Source organism: Mycteria americana, chromosome 1 (genome assembly GCF_035582795.1).
Source record: "Mycteria americana isolate JAX WOST 10 ecotype Jacksonville Zoo and Gardens chromosome 1, USCA_MyAme_1.0, whole genome shotgun sequence".
Classification (NCBI taxonomy): Eukaryota; Metazoa; Chordata; class Aves; order Ciconiiformes; family Ciconiidae; genus Mycteria; species Mycteria americana.
In genome coordinates, this window is record NC_134365.1 from 67967239 (window position 1) to 67990093 (window position 22855).

The 22855-nt window shown below is 43.5% G+C and overlaps 1 protein-coding gene across 1 annotated transcript in view; it reads left to right on the top strand.

The window, feature by feature from the left end:
• The window catches only part of TMTC1 (transmembrane O-mannosyltransferase targeting cadherins 1), a 147356-nt gene that overhangs the window by 1694 nt on the left and 122807 nt on the right, over positions 1 to 22855 (top strand). Inside the window, exons 2-5 of the mRNA XM_075504034.1 lie at positions 10873 to 11050; positions 13066 to 13139; positions 14323 to 14499; positions 16485 to 16691. Of these exons, the coding sequence (XP_075360149.1) occupies positions 10873 to 11050; positions 13066 to 13139; positions 14323 to 14499; positions 16485 to 16691 (636 nt within the window). The remainder of the gene's footprint in view (positions 1 to 10872; positions 11051 to 13065; positions 13140 to 14322; positions 14500 to 16484; positions 16692 to 22855) is intronic.

Genomic DNA, 22855 nt, shown 5'->3' on the forward strand with positions numbered 1-22855 from the left:
ACTGTGAACAGCACAGACACTTGTAAACTGGATTGTTTGGGACGGGTTTTGTACCTTCCCCTTGAAGGGGCTCTCACAGCAGGTTTCTGTAGAGAGCGAAGGGGGCGTAGGCAGCCACGGGCAGAGCCGGCTTTGTGCACGCAGAGTGCCTTCGCCGTCGGGTGTCCAGCTAAACTCTTGCAGTTTGGGGAGTCGTCTGATTAATCCCTTCCTCCAGCAATATATCCCGGGGTAATTTGAGAGGTGAGTGAACCTGCATGTATCACCACTGACTGTACTGCATGCAGTATTGGTGCTGGACTTGGCCTCTTAGATCAGGTTACGGGGACTTGAGGTTATGTGATGCTAATTAGCAAAAGAACCTTAAACTTTAATAACGGAATGGAAACTAAATGCTTTAGTTCCCATTTATATGTCTTGATGCTGAACTAGTTTTGCCTTTGCTATTTAAAGGGGGGGCGTGTGTGTGTTTAAAAAAAAAAAAGGATGAAGTGCTGTCCCCATCTAGTCCTTTTTGGAAATTAGTGAGACTAATTTTGTGAGCAAGATTTCATCCTCAAGTGCTTATAATAACCATACAGCTAAGACATAGGGTCAAAGGCAGAGTCATTTGTTCACCACTTGGCATTGCATTTGGAATAGGGAAGGAATCGTTTATCTTCCCTGGCTGCAGTGGAAGATTATTTCCATCGTGTCCCAAATACCCTTCCAGCCCTCCAGTTTCCACATTCTTCCCGTTTCATTTCTACCAGTCGGGTGTCAGAGGAAGACATTAAGATCTGGGTGGAGTGGATCCTCCAAACCTGGCGCTTCCAAAGAGGCTGCAGGGAGCTCTTGCCAAGCGACACGGAGCCTGGGGTTGAGCCCTGCTCTGCCTGCCTGAGCCATCCACCCCTGCCTTGCCCAGCAGGAGGCTGCTGGTTGCTCTCTGTCCTCCTGCAGAAGAAAAAAGGATTTACCCTGATGCTTGTAAAAATGCTCAACAGAAATGGACTTTTAACAGAATGGAAATGAATGTTGTTTGTTAAGACTTTTGTTAGAATTTAGTGCATCCACTTAGGATACTTGAGAAGACCGTGTGACGTGCTTTGCAGGATCTTGCTGAGGAAGGGAAGTGGGAACCAAAGTATTCTGGTCTTTTTAATTTTTTATTTGCTTGTGTTTGGTTTTTTTTGTTGTTGTGCTAGTTTGATCAAATCCAAGGCATTTTAATAGTAGCATGATTCTTTATACCTGCCTGGTAGCTGGGCTTCTGTTGCATGAAACTTCATCTGGAAAGGCTTGTTTTGAGTCTTGCTGTACTAAGATTAAAAATCTGGGAGATCTCCAAACTGCATGCACAGAACAGATGTGAAGGGTGGGCTGAAATTTATATCTACAGATCCACAAGTCTACAAAAACTTCTGTCCTTCGTGGCTGTGAAAGTAAGAGGAAGGACTCATGATGCCCTGTGGACTTTTCATTAGGCTGAACGTATCCTGCATACATGCTATGTACTCTCGAAATGATCTTAATTAAAAATTATCACCCGTCTGTCAGAAAAATCTTAAGCTGTCATTGCTGAAATTTTGTAACAGTAGTTCAGTGTCCCTCACGTATTGGAAATCTGAAATGACAGTTCTCATTCCAGTAGACTAATGCTCTGGAGCGAAACAGTGAAAAGAGCTCAAGTATTTGACATCATTCACACCGGATCCGTCAGTATGAATGATCAGAGGAAAATAAGAGTGGCCCGTGTTACTGGAACCGTTAAGCAAAACTTAAAATATTCACAGAACTGCTGCATTGTTTTGTGTGGGTTAACATCAAAAGGGGAAAAAAGCCTGCACATGAACTGTTGAATTAAATAATGTTTGCTTTGCGTCTTTGAACTTCTCTTACCTTTTCTCCTGACTTCAGTACAGTAAAGGAGTGTGAAAACTAGTTGGTTCAGAAACATTCCTATTGTACGTGGGTAACTGTTGGGTGACAGGCCTAGCACACCTCCTCATCTGCACAGGAGCCGAGATGATAGGCAATGGGTTTTCTTAGTCCTTCGGAAAAACTTACTTCATGCTCTCTTCTCCAGTGCTGTCACTCAGAGATGTTTACCTGCAGCTATTTTCTTCTCCAAGAAGTGATTCAATATATTTCTTGCTAAAGAAGGTGACTTTTTGGATAGGATACACTGTTTCCTGGTGTCTTCCATATAAAAAGTTAAGACGAAGGGTTAAAAAAAAAAAAAAAACCCAAAAACTGCCAGTTCTGTAATTCACTCAGGATTTTATATTTAAACTGGGTGCTTTCTGTCTTACACCTTGTCTCCACTAACAGAAGTTTGGTGAATCATTTATTCCTTCAGTAGCGCTTAAGTTATTCCTTGGTTCCAGTGGTTTTGCAAAAATGTTTCTCAACTGTTGAAGCAGAAGGTGCAATCATCAGCGCTGTCTCCCTCCCTCTTTCTCTTCTGGTCTGCCAAATCCCCATTTAGATAGATTTTCAGCCCAGAAACAAACAGGTGATGGAGGTTTGATGTAGTCAGCAACACAGCAGACTTAGCCTGAAGGCATGCAAGTGTTAGGAGACTGTGAGAACGAAGCCTTTTGAAAAACCCCAATGCCAAGGTTTAAAGACTCTTAGTCAGAGGTCAGCCTCCTGGTTTTGCAGGTGGTCGAGAAGTGAAGGCCCTGCCTGCTCAGCCTCTTTGGCAGCAGGATGGAGGGCACTGCCAAGGCAGATGCTGGTGAGGGCAGTGCCTCAGGTTAACATCTCAGCAGGGACAAAATAATGGGCAAAAAGGAAAAGGTCTAGGCCACATAGCCATGACAGAAACTCAGGAGGATGACACTGACCGGGCGAGCACAGGAGATACCTGGCCTTCCTCGAAGGAGGTGGAAGTGACTGTTCGCTGGGAACGTGCTTGCCTCCATAGGAAGGGTGTAAGAGCACCCTCTCCAGTCGCTGCTGGGTGGCTCTGGTGGCCCAGGAGGAGAGGAGCTGGGGGAGACAAGCTGTAAAGGGGAACGCAACTCTCCCACCAGAAAAGACATAGATGCGCAATTTGTGCACAGACCCATCCTACTAGTACTCTGGATGGAAAAAAATGGGGGAAAAGGTAAACGAAAAAGTCCAGGCTGTTCTGCAGTCGGCGGCTGAGCACAGATGACCCTCCGGGTCTGCCCACCGAGGCTGCTAGCCAGTGATGGCTTGGGTACATACATGCCTAGGAAGTAAATGAGACCCTTCAGCAATGGTTCAGTATTCTGTGTGGACACTGAGAAGAGCCTAATGTAAGACTACCAGTGGCTTCCGATCAAAGCCTTAAGTGACTGTGAGCTTGGGTTAGATGTAAATACATAGCCAAAGAGAGAATTAATTCACTAATTCACTGCCAACCTTCTGATCTATCTAGTTGCTTACAGCTGATCCTTCTGTTTTTTCAGCTGTATTAGTGGCATGAGTTTCAAGGACAGGGAGCTTAAGAAAACCAAAACAACCCGGGGCAGAAAAAAAGACCTTAGATTTTATTTGTTCTTGATTTAATGCTATATTACAGTTTGACATCATAGGGTAATATAGTGGAGCTATAACGTGTCAGGTTAAATACACAGTGCGCAGGTATTTTCTTCACTCTGTACATCTATATTAGGGCAATATCACAATGTTTAAGACTGTGTCAGTATTTCTCCTGTACAGCTTAGCTGAATATTTCTACCCTAGCTATAGCAATCACTCTCCATACTGATACTGTGATACCTGCCATGAAATTGATATAGTACTGGTGTAGCCACACCAAGTGAGGTGGAGTCTGTGAAGAGAGGCAGTTGCTTTTATTAGACTGGTTGTGTGATAGCTGGAATATATGGACACGTTTCTAGGCACATAAGCTTTTCCCAGAGCAGAGTGCCTTGCTGCCGTTTCAGGTCTGGGAGAGGGTGTGTGTGCCTCAAAGCTTGTTTTTTTCCCAGTTCCAAGTGCACAGAAGTCCTCCTCCCACCATCACCACCTTGAATGTAATTTTCGTAGCAGGTGTCTGATGTTTCTTGGCTGTAGGTTTGGGCTGTGTTTCTCTAGGGGGACCGGCAGGGTTGCTTGCACTCCCTGGAAGGAGGCTGGGACTCCTGGGGAGGCTCGGGGCAAGCTCCCTGCCCAGGGACGGAGGGCACAGACCCTGCTGGGGGTCCGTACCGCCCCGCTGCTTGCAGCCAAGCCCAGAGGTGAGGATCTGCCCAGGAGGAGAGGTGTGTGCAAAACACGTTGGACTTCTGCCTAGCTGCAACGTTTTCTCAGTCCTTAATACTCAATAAAATTTGTCTGTCTCTTGAATTAAAAGCCTTTTATTTTGAGGGGGAGAGTTCGCTAAAAGGTCCAGGCAGATTCTCCTGAAAGACTTGGCTGACGTGAATCCAGTCACGCCTATGTTTGCTGCTTGCTTCAGTGGCGTTTTGTCTCTATTTAACACCTACCAATTCCTGGGGACTTTCTCTCATCTGGCATCCTATTCCTCTTGCACCAATGTCACCCTTAATTTTCTTTTGTTGTCTTTTACCTGAAAGGCTCAGCTTTGGACCAACCTTCTTCCCCACAGGAGCATCCCTGTCAATACTCTTTAGAGTCCATGAAAATAAAGTGCTCTGGCTGCTGCTGGTTAGCTAAAGGCATTTCTCTACATTTACTTGCTGTGTTTCTGACTGCTTTCCTGGGCTTTCTCATTTATTGTCTCTCAGATTTAAAAGGGGGGGGGAAAAAAAGGGCTGTTCTCTTTTCACTTGCTGTACTTGTGGTTTTTTTTTTCTTTGCGTCTGTATAAATTAAAATGGCACTTCCTCTGTGATCTGCAGCTCGACCTGAAAGATTACCAAACTTATTTTAAATGTGGAAAAAACTCTTGTACCCAGTTTGAAATATTCTCTTCATTAGGCCTAATAACTTTAGACTAGATTTCTGTTAGCGTTGTTTTATCTTCTTGAACGACTGTCGTAGCTTGGTTCTTGATCATGTCCCATCTCTTGCTCTCGGCGCTTGGAAGAGGACTGCTGGATGGCTGCTAAAGAGTTTCGCGAGATGTTTGTTTCCTTCAGTGCATTGCTCTTGCCGAAACAATACTCAAGAATAATTTTGAAGACAAACTCTCTTGTGTTCAAAATCTGGGTAAAATGACACCTGGTGTCAGTTTGTAAATTGGCATAATCTGCTTTTTTTAATTTTCCAAGGCTGTTTGTGGAGACAGATCTAGAGCCATGTGAATGATGCTTTCAGTATTCTTAACACAGGAATGGTCATCAAACCACACTTTCTAGGGTTTCACTAAAAATTTCTGCCTTGGCATATTTGCTGCTTCCAAGGTGCTGGTGCTTCCCAGTCTAATTGTGATTTCTGTTTTCTTTTCCTAACCGTGCTGGAAAGCAATAACCTGCTTTGAATGCCAGCACTTAACTAGTGCTCTTGTAAGTGATAACTGTTGTGCTCTAAGGGAATTGCTATAGCTTGGGAATTGATATGGCCTCTGTCTTCTCACCCATCCCCGTTATAGCAAATCAAGTAACAAACCATTTAAGCCTTATTGTCCATTTAATTCTGAGGCATTGTACTGTACTATAAAAAGATTATCGGCACAAAGTGCTTCTGCACCACGGTGGAAATTCTGCTCTGCTTGTGCTGGCCGTTGCACAAATACTGCGCAAAGGGGGCTTATTTTCCTTTTACTGCTACAGGTTTTCGTTAATTTTTGAGCTGTTTCCACATAGAGCTTCAACCATTATTGCCACTGATGCAGCTGCTCCATTTTTGGAGTGCAAATGCTCATTTTCCTGGCACACAGTAGGTGCATCTGTGGAGTTTATAAGGAGATTCCACCATGCACTGCAATCGGGCATTAGTTTGCATGAAGTTTGTCATTTAGATCGCACAATTCCAAAAGGAAGGGAAGATCACAGGAAACAAATCTATCCTTGTATGTTAGATTAATTTATATAAATCTGCATGTGAGCCTTCCTCTATAAAAACTGTGGGGGTTTTATGAGGTGTGGGATGCTCTGAGACTTTCCATTAAGTGTTACTCGCTATAACAAATTACCATTATTATCCTGTGCATTTCTATTTCATAACATGTTGTGTTTTTTGTTAGTCTTTTGAAAATAATAAAACAGATTAAACTAAACAAGAGCTTCCCAGGGATAATAACAAAGTCTATAAAAAGAGAAACTCTCCAATTATGGTTTACAATATTATTAAATCATAAGAGGTCTTAAAAAAGGTTGAATGAATCTTCGTGTGTACAAGTGGATGAAAAGCACTGTATTAGAGCCCAGGGGTGCTGGTGATTACATACCGTAACTGGATACGTATGGGATTTGTCTGTGAGCCTGTACTCTTGTGGTGTAGACCCTTCTGGTTCTGGGTCTGTGAGGATGAAGTCACCGAATCCCACTCGATTGCCAGGCCCTCTGTATGGGGAATTGCTTACCCAAGGAGATATGTCCCTGCCTGGTGACTTATCTAGAGGAGGACTAAGTGTCCGTGGCTTGAGGGTAGCATATTGCACGGTCCCTGCTTTACAAATGCCATTCTTCAAATGAGGCGGCTGTGCCGGGGGGAGGGAGGGCAAGTGGTTAACGGGGTACTGATAGATGTTGCTTGTTCTTTTAAGAGCACGAGTGACTTGATTTCTTTTGGAGAGCTCTTTTACAAGCTCTACTCAGTGGACCTTCAACAGCTGGTGCCTGTGAAAGTCTCTTTCTGAGAGCATGTTGCCTACACATATATATAGTTTAAGGTGACAAGCAGAGCTATGTAGTTCCTTTTCCTAGGGCGGACGGTGGAGGAACGGAAAAGCTGCTGTGGGTGGCAAGGCAAACTACACCTCTGTTCCTGGAAAACTTCTATTAGCCTTAACAAAATCAAGGGATTTCTGTGTTAGGGCATATGCCTCTTATTTTGGTATACCTCCTGCTTGGGCTTGCAGTTTTGGCAGTCTCTGCCTTGGGTGTGACACTCTAAACCACACATGGTGCGACACTTGGACACAAAGACCGGTGTTGGGACAAGAGCCTTTGCTTGAATCCGTGTTACGGCGCAGCCTTCTCTGCCCTGATGGGGCATGTGATCAATGATGGGATCTCTGTAATGAATTTTTATTTTGGTGGTGGCTTGGGTGATGCTGATCAGCTCTGCTAGGAGATAACTGACAATGTCCCCTAGTATCGAGAGACTGCTCCTTCCCCTCCTTTCCCCTGGGCCTTTTGAGGGTCTCTGCATTTGAACTGCCATTCACCACTTCTCAGGAGGCTTAGCACACTCTTTGCCTCCAAGGACTATTCCAGCAGATGTGTTGAAGCAATGCAAAAACTCTTCTCCGAGTGTTTCACGGGCAGCTCCCCTGAGGAAAGGCCTCCTCGTCTGAGATGGTGGTGCCTCCTCTTTCAAGAGTCTCCATTCCTAGGAATGTGGTCACTTGCTTTATTCAGCCCCGAACCTTTATAATACTATTTGCCAACACCTTTCTGGTTTGACAAGCAGTCATTTCAAAAAGCCTGGCCAGCCCAAAGTGTCTGCTCTTCTAGCTGTGTGCGCTACCAAGGCTGTAACATGTATCTTACAAGTTGTGCTTTAGCTCAGACAGATGTTACAGTCTTCACGTAGATGTGACTAGGGTCTTCCAGCCCACACGATGCTGCAAATTAGAAATGATGGTAGTATTGGTGTCTTTTGGGCTTGCGACTTAAAAAATGAAAGATTTTCCCCATTTGTGAGACAGTTTAGATATGGAAACATAAGGACGAACCTCCCCTCCCATAACAGAGTACAGTTATTGCCTCAGAGCTTCTGTTCCTGAACATCATGTTGGTGAAACACCACTTCTAACTTAATTTTAAGATTCCTATCTCTGTTTTACTTTCTTTGTTTGCTGAGCTGTGTACTGTGTATAATTACTACACGACTCTGTGATAATGCTGCTGCCAGTAAACAAAGACAAGACTGAATCTCTGTAAGGGTATTAAAGTTTAAGAAGGGAGGGGTTATTTTTGTTGATTTACCCATCCCTTCCCACTCTCTTGCCCAGAATTTGCTCCATAGCTGCTCCACAGTGGAACAAATTTGGCTTTCCATAGTAGGCTGTCTTTTTTTCCCCCATGGGTGGATGAGCTTGCTGGGGAGCTTTGCAAAGTTCTTGTGCTTCGGACTGGAGCTGTTTGGAGCCCCGGATTTGCTCACTCGTTTGATGTACAGTAAACTCAACCACTGCTAACGTTTCAAAATCATTCTGCTGGGATTGTTTCAGGACAAAAGAATGTTTCCTTCATTGCCATGTGGCCTAATTTCTTATGACAAAGAGCTTTAGCAGCAAAAAGCACTGGTGTGAATATAGCACCTGCACACATTCACGTTCAACGTTCATGGACCACCAGAGATAGTATTTAAAACATACACCGAGGCATGCTTGCAGTCAGATTTTGCTGTTTAATGGAAGGCTTATCTGAATGCCATGGTGCTGTTATGTTTGTGTTTTGTTCTGCCTTTTTTTTCTTTTTTCCCCCTCCTTAAAGAATACACAGGGGAATAGCCAAGCTTTTACATAACTGTTTTCAATAACTTACATCAGGTAATTCGCAGTTTACAAGCAGCCTTTTTGAATTGATGTTTGCCTCAAGAAGGGGTGTGAGGAGCACACCCTGCCTTTAGGATAGGTGACCTGATGGGGACAGGAAGATCCATCCCCTGCAAGGTTCTGCCTCTCCTGCCAGTAGACCCGTTTTGCAGGATGGGAAGTGATCAAACGTGATTCATGGAGACTAATGAAAGATTTTTTCAAGAATGTTGTTGGATGTTGTGTTTTTAGTGATTGGTCCTTGCATCTTGGCCAAATAAATACATAAATGAGAATCTCTCATGTTTTGGTGTATGGGTTCATATCACCTGATAGCCTGAGCACTTGTCCTCACCTGCCCATATCTGCTTTCTCCAGAAATCAGGTTGCCAGAGCACACTTTGGCATTTGGGGGGGACCGATGGTGACAACTGTGCTCCATCTGGCTGATTTACAGCCAGAAATGATTCATTTGTATCGAGGACGGGTCCTGCAGGCGGTCCCTGCCATTGCACACATCTGGAGGTGCCTCCGAGCAGGAACGTGGGCTCCTTTGGGCCCGGGTGGCCCTGTGCTGCCCCTGGTTCCCCGCCGCGTGCTGAAAACAAGATTTAGGCCTGGGGTTTCCCGCTGCTGCAGTGTACTTACAGCTGGAACTCTGTCTGGGTGTCTGTTGCCGACATTTGTTGTGGTTTGTCATTCTGTGCTGGTAGCAGTGAGGGAAAGTGATGTATGCTGCTGCCCTGAAGTGACTTGCAGGAGAAATGGGGGGAAAAAAAAGAAAAAGGCCCAACTCTTCACGTATTCTTGAATCACACAGACTGATGTCTTGTCAAAATGTAGCTGCAGCAGCCTATGCTTCAAAGGGAAAGGCCAAGTCGTGCTAAAATCTCCCTTTTTCCCAAACTCTCTGGCTTTCAGCTATTGCCTCCACAAACACTCCAGTGGGAGCAGAGCAGGAATGCACAAGTAAGTCTCCTGGTCTGGTAAAGTTAGATTGGCCTGGAAAATGCAGCCCAGGACAGATAGCACTCTGTTGCTTATGAGTAAGGAATGTAGAGAGTATTTATAAAAAGCATATGTCGTCTGGCCCTCGCAGACACACCACACCTCCTCTGTCTTACAAAAACCCCTAAGGTGCTTGCATAGTAGCAACAACTCGGTGGCTTTGCTGTTGCATCATGTATGTCATGGGAGACCTGGAGTCTGTTAGTAACAACAGGAAGGATTATCGTCCCTTTAGCATGTTTACAGCTACATGCACAATATTTAGATTGAGTCTTTTTTTCACTGGGTGTCTTGTCTACTGTTTCTTTTTTTTTTTTTTTAAAAATGTCCTTTAACATTAGAACTTCCAAATTCCTTGATCATATATGGAGTCTTCCCTAGATAAGACACCATGTGTATGTGTGTGTATATATATTTGTCCAAATGTACAGATGCAGTTAATTCTAAAGAGAATCGAGTTATCTTCAACTGCATGTAAGGCAAAGCCTGTCAGCAGCTGTTAAGCAAGCTGGCTGTAAAAAACAGTGACCAGAAAAATGTGTTAATACGCGCTGTAAAACAAATGTTGTAACAGCTTGTTATATTTGTTTTTTTTACGATCGACACAAATGATGAACCCTAATTGTCTCATTGAGTCTAGGGTGATGTTAGCTAACTGACCTTTAACATCAATGTCCTTGTAAAAATGATGCTAACTGTTAGACCAGTTTCTTGGGGTAGTCCTGATGTCAGTAAAGCATCGAAATAAATGCTTAACCTTCAGTACGTGAAAGTATTTTGAAAGTTAAACGGGAATAAAAGCGCCTGTAACTCCAAGCAGATGCTCCAGTGCCTTACCGAGTCCTTGTCTTGGCTGTTCCCAAGCGAAAGCATCTACTCCATAGTAGAAAATAACTACCCATACGGTAAAGCTGCCACGTGGCTGAGACAACCACGGAAGGTGCCAACAGGGAAAGAGGACAAGTGCCATGCTTCTGATGTTGGACGGTGTTACTAGCTGCTAAGGAAGCACAGGCACCGTCTCATTGCAGTAAACTGTGCTGGGTGGGCACAAGCCTCTCCCATCTCGATGTCAAGAAGGTTGCCAAATTCAACTGCATATTTTAAAAATTGGGGAAGTGGTTTTTCTTTAATCAGATAAACCAGAAGTTCAGAGTGATTTTCACTGATTAGTTTAATAGCGCTTACATTAGAAGACTGCAAATCAGGCAAAAGGCATAATTTAGAGTATTTGAAAGATGTCCTGCCATTACAAGACCTCTCCAGTCTAGTAACGGTTCCGTTTTGTTTCCTTACAGGTTAAACATATTGCTGGCTGGTATGAACCCCTTCTATTTCCACGCAGTGAATGTAATTTTACACTGTCTAGTGACTCTTGTGCTGATGTACACTTGTGACAAAGCTGTGTTCAAGGACTGTCGACTTGCTTTTGTCACGGCGCTGTTCTTTGCTGTGCATCCCATTCACACTGAGGCTGTAAGTATGTGACACAAAAAAAAAACCAGTGACACAGAAGCTAAAAATAAATGCATACTTTAAATTTTATTTTTTTTTTAAAGAAACCTCTGAGTCATACAGAATATGGTACTTGTGATTTTTGCTGTAGAGGAACAAAGGTGAGAATATACTATATTTAAAATAATTTGCAGGAGTCATTAAAACAAAAGTATATTCATATTTGCCATCTTTGCACTCCGGCACTAAATTCTAATTGACAGTCCTAATCAGCGATGCCGGGAATAAATGGACACTCATTCAGCTGATGAAAACGTTGAATCTTCGGAAACCAAAGACCTCGGTGAGGCTGTGCTCTCCTGCTGGGACATTGTTGTGTGCCTTCAGTCATCTCCTATAGTCATCAATTTAAGGGAGAAAAAGTGAAGGGAGCATTAGTGTACATTCCGGAGGAGATGGCTCAGATAGAGGTGATACGACCCATGGGTTAATTTATATTGATTCTAATTAAAAGCTAGGAGTATCATCTTCAGAAAAAACTTGTTAGCTTAATAAATGTCATGGTAAGTTTACAGAGCAACATCTCATATCGGACATTTTTCTGTTCGTTATAAGGAAACATTTAAAGACATAGTCATGCTAAAACTTCAGTCTGTTAGCGTGGGGAGGTACTTCTGTAGATAAAATGAGTCTTGCTGTCTTTGAGAAGGAAATGCAATGTCTAGCTATCCGTACTTAAAAAAAGAAATGCACTCGTTAGCTGAGATGCCATTGCCATCACACGCTCTCGTTACGAGCCTTTATAAATGAGCGAGGGAAATGGCTGCTGCTGCTGAGAACTTTTGAGGAGAGATTACCTTAATAACTAAAAGCCACGAGCTTTACAGTTACTCCCTGTGCTGTCTTGTGTGAACTAATCAGCTAGGCTCCTTTTGACAATACAGCTTTATATTATAAGGGAGGTTTTAGAAGAGGCGCTCTTTGAATTTATTTTTGTATGGGTCAGAACTTAAAAAGGTTAAAATAAATGCCGGAGCGCTGAATATAGCTTAATTATGTAATCTCAAAAGAGGCAAAATTTTGAAGGGCCTTTTATTTGCTTTATGGGCAATTTTTAGATCTTTATGAAATGGAATATTGAAATAGTTTGTAAAAAGAGCGTTTATACATTCTTCTTCAGTATTCTCTTTCTTATAAAAAGATTTGGTTAATTAATATGTAGAAAAAACTCTCATAAACTCAGATTAGTCAGAAGGAGAATAAATTACATACCACTGTGTCACTTTTTGGTGATAAAGTTCATGCAAATATTAATAATTAACTCATTCCTATATAATAAGTCTTCTCCAAAGAGTTGCTCTTTCATTAGTCTTTTTCTTTAACAAATCTCAGTTCTGGGAGTTGGATGCGTTTCTCATTTGAGCCTTGCTATACAAAATTAAAACAGATCCCTAAAACTGGCATTTCTCTATGCAACTTTATTAATCACAGAATCGTATAGGTTGGAAAAGACCTTTAAGATCATCAAGTCCAACCGTAAACCTAACACTGCCAAAACCACCACTACACCATGTCCCTAAGCACCTCATCCAAACGTCCTTTAAATACCTCCAGGGATGGCGACTCAACCACTTCCCTGGGCAGCCTGTTCCAGTGCTTGATAACCCTTTCAGTGAAGAAAAATTTCCTAATATCCAGTCTAAACCTCCCCTGGCGCAACTTGAGGCCATTTCCTCTCGTCCTGTCACTTGTTACCTGGGAGAAGAGACCAGTTTTTTTAATATTTTAATAAGAAAGTAAAGAATGATCTAACTATTGGCTTACTCATTTGTTTTGCCCAGTGAGAAATGCGGCAGACAAAACTGAGCGTATCCTACACTAACCAAGTAACATTTCACTGTATTGAGGGGAGGATAACACTGAAAGATAAAAAGCTTAAAACAGTAGCAGTTAGCATGGATCGTTGAAACAGTCACTGAATGCCTATGCCTTTTTATATACGTGCTTTTACACCTGTGTGTCTCTCTTCCTTTTAGGTAACAGGTATAGTAGGCAGAGCGGATGTCCTAGCCTGTCTACTCTTTCTGTTGGCTTTTCTCTCCTATAATAGGTATGGATCCTTGCTGTCGGTTGCGATAATATCATGAGATGCTCTATGAGGAGGAGACAAAGGGGAAACCTGTCAGTTTGCGGTGGTTGTTGGCAGAGGTACTTCCCCCAGCGCTGCTGGTGGCAGTGCCCTGGCCCCTGCTTTCAGCGCGGTGCCAAATAAATGACGCTTATGAGAACAAATAAACATAAAAAGAGAAGTCAACATTTAAGGTCCCCTCTTCCATTGACATTACAGCTGACCATACACTAGAGGAGGGCTTGTAGAGCTAAAAATTATAAAGACGTGTTTTCAACTGAAGGCAAATTGTCTGTATGTAGCGTGAAGAACGGACGGACACATGCCTGCCTTTGAAATACGTGCTGTGACTATGGGACTCTGAAATACCTGGTCTGGGAGAGTTAAGGATTGCAGCTAGACCGTTAGTCATCCTTTTCAGATGAAAACTTGGCACTGTTTGCTGGTCTGTGTCCTAAAACTGTGACTGAACAAGTGTAGATAAATAGCTTTACTCGGATGGGGTTTCTGCCCCTTTTGCATTGTTATTTCATTTAGGAGTAGCACCGTGTCGTCATGGCTGTGTGGAAAAACTGCTTATATCCCTCTTGGGCTGTTTGCTACAAATCCGTAGCGCTGTTTTCATCAGGAGGTTTCAAAGGCGTAAAACTGGTAGTGACCCCACAGGAGTCGGCTTGTTTGATTTTTGGTTCTTTCTTACCTTCTTCCCTCTCATACAGGCTTGCTGCCCAGTCTGTTAATGATTTGGACACATCTTTGACTCAGGGGAATGTGGGTGGGATGGAGGAATTTCTGCTTGCATAGTGCATTTAGTCACATAAGGAGAATTAAGCATGTGTGTTCTAGATGGTGGAAAGCAGGTGTTTTCCTGCCCTTTCTGTCTTTGTACTTACTCTGCTTTCCTCTGACTGTTTCAAGTCCACTTTATCTTTCTGCTTGCCTTTTTTCCCTCCTCCGCTCAAATTCTTGATTCAATATTTGTGTTTTCCCTTCCTGTCCTGTGTCGAAGCCTTTCCTCATTTATCAGCGAACAGCGTAGATCGTTCATGTTGCTTATTACCGGCATCTTAAGAAATTAAGGAAAAGTGTCTCAGTATTTGTGTGAATGTAGTAAACATGAAAATAACAGAGAAGTTAAAATATTTATGTCAAATCTGTTTTTCAGGAGTGTGGATCAGCTTTATGTTGGGGAACATTTCCCTCCCACTGCCTCCCCGTTCTTTTTGCTGCTTAGTTTATTCCTTGGGACGTGTGCAATGCTGGTGAAAGAAACTGGAGTCACTGTGTTTGGTGTGTGCTTGGTTTATGACTTCTTTTCCCTCTCCTGCAATGGACTCAAACTGTAAGTAACTTGTTATGCTCACTGTGCTTTTCAAGTGTTGCCACCTGCGTGTACAAAATATGTGTTATTACAGACAGCACTGTGGGAGATGGACTTGCCCTGCTGAATTAGACGGCACACATTTGACAAATTTGGAGGGCATCAAGGTTTCATTCTGGTTGGTTTTTTTTTGGTTACTCTATTGCTGCCTGATAATTTTTGCTGGTTAGATAGACCAGATGTGAAGAACTGATCTCTAAAATGCTCAATTCACTCTGGCAAGGCTAACATTTATTTTTTTCCGTGGGAGTTCTGACTGAAGCATCAACATCTTAAAATTCCTCTGGCTTAACTCCTTCTATTCACAACGTCTGCTTGATTATTCAGTCACAATGTCATGGTTGTAGAAATATCATATGATGTTTAGTAGTAAAATCAGGTTTGATCCTTTCTGTCCTTACAGAATGGAAAAAGAGGGAAAATATCCAGCCAGTTCTCGCATGGTTGGAATAATCAGCAGCTCTCAGTAGTCACTGGAGAAAAATCAAATACTTTGAAGTTTGTATCCCTCAGCCACTTAGTGTCACAAATAACTATGCTATTCTGTATCTCCATTAAAGGTCAGAAGTCTTTTGTTTGACAGAAGCCGTTTTTTATCCATTTCTCTCCCAAAACCATACCTGGTGCAGATCTATTGACGAGTGAACGTGAGAGCTTACTACCGCTGAGAATGGGAGGTCTCGCTCCTGCCATCGCTTCTCATGTTCCCACTGGTACCGCCCCACAGGCTCTGGAGCCTGTCACACCCCTGCGTGAGCTAGTGTATCTAGGTCCTAAAAAAGGACACTGAATTTGTGTTTCTGCAGTAGTGAGTTAAATCAGCTCCCAGAAGGGTTTGGGGAGTGCCAGAGCCGGCACAATGCAGGGGGAGCAAACGCAGGGAGAAGAAGAGGGACTCCTCTTTCAGGAGCATCCTGGCTTCCCTCCCGTTTCAGCCCTTCCTCTAGGTCCTAATTGGGGGATGGACCACATTTCAGGGCCACCTGCCCTCCATCCGGCCTCTCTAGCAACAATAGCAATCAGAGGGCAGGTATGATGGATCGGCAGAGGATTTCTCCTATTTTGACCAGATAAGTAATTCATAATGGTGTAACTCCTCGCTGGCTACTTGCCAATGGGTTTTCTAGGGACTGACAGCCGGCACACTTGTTAACTTGCATGTACAGTCTGCCAGGCATGTTCCAGGAGCTGCCTGGCTAAAGGTAACGCAAATGTTAATTAATCGGGGGAAAAATCTGTGCCCTCCTCCTTCTCCCTCCCCTCAATCTCCCCCTTCCCATAGGTTCACATTCCAGTGCCCTCTTCAGGTTATTTCTTTGCTTCAGTGGCATCCAGTTGCTCAGGTGTGGCAGTTATTTAGCTTGCAGGAATGAAGCTCTGTAGTCCAGATGTGCTGCATCTTCATATTTGCTCCGGTTGCATGTATTGTGCACTTTTCTATCTGTTTGTGGTGCTCAGGGTTTTGTGACTGTATTTGACTTTTTTAGGGGGCAGCAGAAAACCAGCAGTCTTCTACGTGCTGCTGAAATTCATCTCCTCTTGCTCCTTCCTCCAACCTGTACAGATTTGTTTTCTGTTTAAAAGAGGCAGGACACCAATTATTTTCTGCAGCAAAAACTTAGGAATGGCACCATATTCTTTCTCACAGTGCTTCCCATCTTACCAGAGGTCCAGAGAACAGCTTGATAGGGGAGTGCTCGTCTTCTGTTGCTGTCGGGTCTCTTCCTCTAGATCTAGTTAGGAACTAATAACTCCCATCCTCCCAGCACACAAAGACTTTGTATTTTGGATTAAATAAAATGTCGTCTGTTGTAGTTAAATACCGTGTTGTGCTGTTTTCGTAATGTTCAACCTTTTGATAAGTAAACGTGAAAAATAAAAATCCTTAAATCCTTTTCTTTCCCCTTTCCCCTCTTTTTTTCCCTTTTCTCTGCATGCATCATCAGGAGAAATGGGAGGATCCACCAGAGACCTGCCCGGCAGCCCACGGCTTCTCCCTCTGCCTCGCTGCAGGTCCCTCCGGCCGGCCGGGAGAATGGGAAGCATCGCTTTGCTCACCGGGGCACCTGGAGCTCCTGCCACCCGGCGTCACCCGAGGAGCAGCGGAGCGGTGGCCTTTCTGTGCCCAGCAAAGCCATGTGGGCCATTCGGAGGTACTGCTGGCTACCTGCTGCTCCGTTGTGGTTTAGTTTGCAGCTGATCCTACCTTAAAATGTCAAGTCATTTGCTTTGTTTCAGCCATTTTTATCCTGAAATGTGCTGTAATTTTTCTGATGCTACTGGAGAGGGACGAGAGGAGAAGGTGGAAGGAGGGTTAAGGGAAGAAAGAGGAGGGAATTGAAAGTGCTTTTCTTCTGCTTGGGAAGAGAAGAATATCTGACGACTGTCCATGTCCTGAGACTTTCTATCCTAATATGATATTGGTAGGCAATGCTCTCCTTCCCAGCTTCTCCATGGAGAAAGCCAAAACTGTAATGCTAGTTTCAATGTGAGGAGGGGGAATACGTGCACGTATACAATAATGCCGGAAGCGAGGCGAGCAGCGTACTATGTGATATTGCTATATATCTATATATATGCATGTCTGTAAGTATAATTTCTGCATGTGGATACACATACATGTAGGGGTGCGTGTATGTGTATATATATATATGAAAATAGAGGGGATGCCCACTTCTGCTTTATGCCTAAGAATGTGCATATAATGGTGAGAGCCGGGCTCGGGCAGTAACAGAAGAATTTTCACCAGTCACGTCCAGCAGTTCTTGGCATGTTCGTTGTGCACCTCACTGGAGAAGGAAGGGTTCTCCCATAACTCAGGGCCATGCTCTGGCACGGGACCAGCACTTGGTGCTCTTATTCCTGTGGAACAGCACTGGGGTAGTAAGAACATTTAAGGGGGTGTGACTCAGCAGCTGCCCCATGGATCTGTGCCGAGGTTTGGGTTTTTTTTTCTTTTAACCTTGACCTTTGCACAGTCTCCCTGATAGCCCTTGCCCAGCTTGCCCTTTGTTGCTGACTTTTGCTTTTAAATAAAAAACACTCACAGTATGATTTAATTTGGAGACCTGTAATAACGAGTTGCCCTGTGCTACCTATTGCTTGGAGAAAGTGTTTTGTTCCTTAATAGATCAGGAATTACCTGCTGCAGTTCTCTGATCATTTTATGGTTGGCACCTGAATGGGCCCCATGAAGCACTCCTGAAACCTGGGAGAGGGAGTGTTTTATTCCCACGTAACACCCCTCTTTAATCAGTTCCGTAGGAGCTGTTTGTTTGTTGTTGGTTGTTTTTTTTTTTTTTTTTTTTAAATAATCTTCTTGCTGCATCAGTATTGATGGCATATAGGCGTTACGTGAGATCTGTAACATCTCAGATCACAGAGTCTGTTTCCTCTACCTGGACTTTAAAAGGTTCAACCCACTCAAGAGCTTCTGCCCTGCAGGTGTTCTGCCTGATGGGTCTGACTTGGGGATGGTTGGGTTTTTGGTTTTGTTTTTAACAAGGAAGGGAGGGGGTTTGGTTGTGTTGCCTCTCTGTGTGGGAATCTGTGACACAAAAATGGTAAGGAAATCAAGGCTTTTCGGAGTGGGTAAGTGCTAGCTGCTTGGCATGGAGACTCTTCTGGCTGTTGGGAACAGCTTCTGAAGTTGTTTGTTTGAATTTATTTCTTCTCCTGTATCCCCAAATGAGTAGCACAATTAGAAAGCGTGGGTGACTCTGGTTCCTTCTGATATGCCAGGCCAGAATGGGCTGTCCAAAAGCCTCCTTCAACATCTTGCCTCTAAAATTTAAGACCTGGTGGGGAGGAGTAACCTGAGCATGACACTGGTGCAGCTGCTGTTCCTGGCCTTTGCTCTCTTCATGTTTCTCTCATTGCTTTTGTTCTCTTTGATACTTGTATTTGTTTCCATTTTCCCTGATGGATGCTATGGTGGAGGATATCAGTATAAAAAAATGACTCCTGTCTTGCTCCATCTTCTTGTTCCTTGTTTCTTTTACCCCTGTTTCTTTCTTCCTACTGCTCTTTACCCCCCTCCTTTGCTTTGTACTTTTTCCAGACATTCTCCCTCTGCCCCTGCTTTTGGGAATGTCCCTTTCTTAGACCAAGGGGAAAGCCTCTGGTTTTCCAGCCTCTTCAGGAGAGGCTGCAGAAGTTGTGCTCGAGAGAGCGTGCACGTGGGATGGCTTCGGAGGGAACTCGTCCACGCTGCCAACTGGCATTTGCTTTTCAGCAGCTGCCTCTTCAAGTGCTGTAAAGGATTTCTGCACATGGCAAATCAAGCTCTGCATGTACATAGCTGCTTTCTTTTTAAAAAGGGGCTCTCACGGTGTAAGCTGCTCAGCTTCTCTTTTCAAGTGACTGTGTACAACACGCTTGCAACAACCTGTTGTGTGATGGTTCACTGTGGGATGCCCAAAGTAGAGCTGGCTTGGTCCCAGTGGCTGAGAGGGAAGCCTGCTGCCGCACATTTGTGTGAGAGTTGTGCCCGAGAGCCTTGGGAGAAAGCCTGGGATGGGTTAATGGATGCTGCTTTGAAAGAAACTTCTCTAATACACTGTTGGCAACCTTTGCTAGTTTTTCCCTTGCTCTGAATTCCCGTTTCCTCTGAAGGCAGGATAAAGCTGGGTAACTTCTTGTTGCATGGAATGACAGCCTCATAGAGCCTGGGCGATGTGACCAGTGCCTGCTTGTCTAACATCAATGTTTGCTAGTCACTATAAAAAAATAAATGTGCTGCTACAGCATTTGAAATTGCAAGAGATCTTCTCAATTCTCAACCACGTGGAGCGTGCTTGCAGTAGTATGGAACAGCCAGATTAAAAGTATTGCAGCTCACCGACTCTCAAAATGACGTCCATGTCATGTGGAGGTCTGTGGACCACTGCTATCGTATGACTGCAGCCTTCTCCTTACTTCCATTTGCTGACTCCTCTCACAGGACAGGTTAAAATAGTTGAAATACTTCTGTACACCGTCTTTCTTTAGTGCTATTGGCATATTATATGATATGAAGTAGGAAGCGCTCAAGGCAATTGCTCTATTAAAATACAATCCATCTTTAAAAAAAAAAAAGTAAATCCTTGCTATAGACGAAAAAAGATAGACGGAAGAAAATTGAAGTTGCTGTCAAATATACAAAATTAATTACCCAATTTCTCCTCTGTAATCGATGTTTCTCTGACTCATGTCTCTTCCATGGCAAAAGGGAGGGGAAAAGACTTTAAATATTTCAAAAACTCCAAAGTTGGAGGGCAGATTGGGCACAGTGAAGTATCTTCAGGTACCTTATCTAGTGCACCAAGTTGCTAGTTGTAAGGTCTTTATTAGAATAAAATAGTTGTTCGCTGCTTAATCTGTATTTTTAAGTGCTTCTAATGTGATCAATTAGGTTTCTATTTAACAATATTATGTATCATGCTACTAGAGCTAACTGAAAAATGCAGGAAAATGTAATGCAGGAGTTAAGGGAATCCGTTGAATTAGCAGTAACTGGAGCTAGTTATGTAAATTTTTGGTGTAGAGAGATTTCTGTGCTTTATTGTCACTTGCTCTTATCTTCAGCTATCCAGTGAATGTGTGGGTTGCAGTCCTGGGTGTCTTCAGGAGTAAGGAATGAGTTAGTCTGGATGAAATTGTAGGTTTTATCACCACAATTTATTGCAATTTTGGGGGATGCTGGCATATACTACTGAAACGACATAACTAGGATCTCTTATGAGTTTGATCCATCTGCCTGAGTTTATAAGACCTGAAAGAGGCTTGTGACCGTATGTGCCCTCCTGTATGACACACATGGAGAAGGGCAGACAGGAACTTTCACGTCAGTCTTGTACTTCTGTTTGGGATAAGGCTGGAGCTTCAGTGCTTTCAGTATGATGGTGCGGTATACATACACGTGTCCTATTAAAAAGCAGTATCAGTGCCAACGCTTCATTGCTTACCACAGCGATACTCTGTTAGATCCATGAATATGTTTAACAAGGAGGATATATGTAAAACAACAAGTTGTCGCAGTCCCTTGTGCAAGTTGTGTCTGTAGTTATTGTCCCTCATTCTCTTTCTTGATTTGTTGAACCCACTGAAAACTGAGATCTATTTTTTGACTTTTTTTTTTTTTTTTTTTTTAGTTCCAAGGCTACATATAGTTGTAGTTATGCCATGTCATACGTGCCTCACACTGAGCATTGCTAAATGCTATCCAGCCCATGGACACCCTCATACCATCTGATCACCCTGACGGTTTTGAGCTTTGTAAATGAGCCTGTGGTGGGCCCACAGTCTAAGCTTCCTGAAAAACAAGACTCCTCAATAGCTTGCATACTTCTGAAACTGAAATCTCTGTTTCTCTTTGGTGACCTCGAAACTGATTTTTATTACATCTGCTGTTGGTGATTTAGCTGGTGAGACTCTTCCTTTAGAATGGACAATAGACCGGTGTTTAATGCTCCATTTTCCATGTACGTGAACTGTTGCATTAGTTTTTTGTGTTTGGGTTGTTGGGGGTTTTTTTGCTTGTGGTTTTTTTTTTTTGGTGGGTTTTTCATTTGTTTTTCTTAATTTTTTGCCAAGTGACAGAATGAGAGAAGAAGCAGGTGTACTTGGAGCTGTGCCCAACAGCATCACTTTAAATCTCTGTGTACGTGCAAAAGAGAATGAGGGAGCTCGCTACTCGTTAGCACTGTGGGATTCAGGCACAAAACCCCATTGATCCAAAATTCAATGAAATCCTTAAGGGTATAGCAGGGATAAATGTGATCTGATGACTAAACCAGCAGCGATGTTGTTTCCTTTTGCAGTAGCAAAATGGAAATGCTCTGCAGAACGTGGTGCATTCCAGGGATGGCTGCGCTGGCCCTAAGATTGATAGCCTATGAGGAAAAGTATGTTGAGGTCATAACGTTTCTTCCCTGAGTCCCCACGCAGCATGTGCGGTCAGTGTTTGAGGTGAAACAGATGCTGTTCTCCAACATGAAGGAAGAGCGGAGGTGTGGGGGGGGAAAGCATCGGCACACACAACGTGTGACTACGTAGCAATTGCTTGGTGGGGATTTGGCTTTTCCTCACTGGGTGCTTCTATTTCCAATTCTTGGGTAGCAATGATTTTTTTTTTTTTTTTTAAACTAATTTGACAGTCTAGCACATTTCTGCTTTAACATGAAATTCCTGTTCAAAAAGCAGAAGCCTCAGCTGCATTTCTAATGCTTCTCCTTGCCACACAGTGTGATGCTCCTTCCTAGATTCATAACTGATATAGGCAGAATAGTGTGACCAGTTTCCCAGGTACGGGATTTCACGTGTGCAAACTTTACCTTTCCTTGAATTTGTTAGAGGGCGTTTTATAGGAAGGTGTGGCTCAGAATATGAAACTGCCTGGGTTATAGAAGTGTGAGGAAGACACTTTCTGTTAGGTTTGGTACACCTTTCTTAAACTTTAGTAAGGTGTTCTTAGTTGCACTCACACGCCCTGACAGTCAGCGGTGGTTGCGTTCATACACAAAGCATAGCAGTAAAAAGCACTGCGCGCCTGTGAGAAAACACTAAGGTAACTATTATTAATGTATTATTTTGGCCTAAAAGATCCATGCCGTGCAACAGCAAAATAGCAAGGAAGGGATATAGGGCTTTGCAAACACCGCAGCAATAGTTAGTGGAGAAATTCCAGGACAGCAGCCTGGTTTGGGGTTCAACCTGTGGTGAAAAAGGTCTGGGAGTCTAGCGGTCAAAATTATTTTCTTCTCTAGGAAAGCAAAATGAGTAACCTGGAGCATTAAGCAATGGCACCAGCCTAGGCTTCTCCCTTCCTTCCTCTCTCACTGGTCATCTCCTGAGGGTTGTGAGGTTTTGAAAATAGAGGAGCAAGCTCCAAGTCTGCGATGCTCTGAGCAAAGGCTGGTGTTGGATTGCCTCCGTGTGAAAGGAGAGAAAAGGAAGTCCTGAATTGTTGCTGGCCATAGGCTGATTTTTTTGGGCAATTGGTGTTTAAAATTAAACTGAGAATAGGACAACAGACTTTCACCCCAAAAGACAAGTAGGACCCTGAGTCCCAAGGCCTAGGAAGGCACAGTGTGTGCTGAAAGATGACAGATTAGCTAAGTGTCATTGTTATCCTGGTAACTGTGGGATGCTTCTTCTATGGTGTTGCAAGCTTTTTTAATTGTAGCAGGTTTGCTAAGGCTCTGCTATTCTTGCTATTTAGCAAGCTTAAGTAATGAATGAAGTTTGGCCCCCTTTGGGGAGGTGTATTGCAGAGGTGGATTTGGCCTGTGGTTTACTATTCTCTGAACTCAGTTCTTTAGACCATTTTTCCATTGTG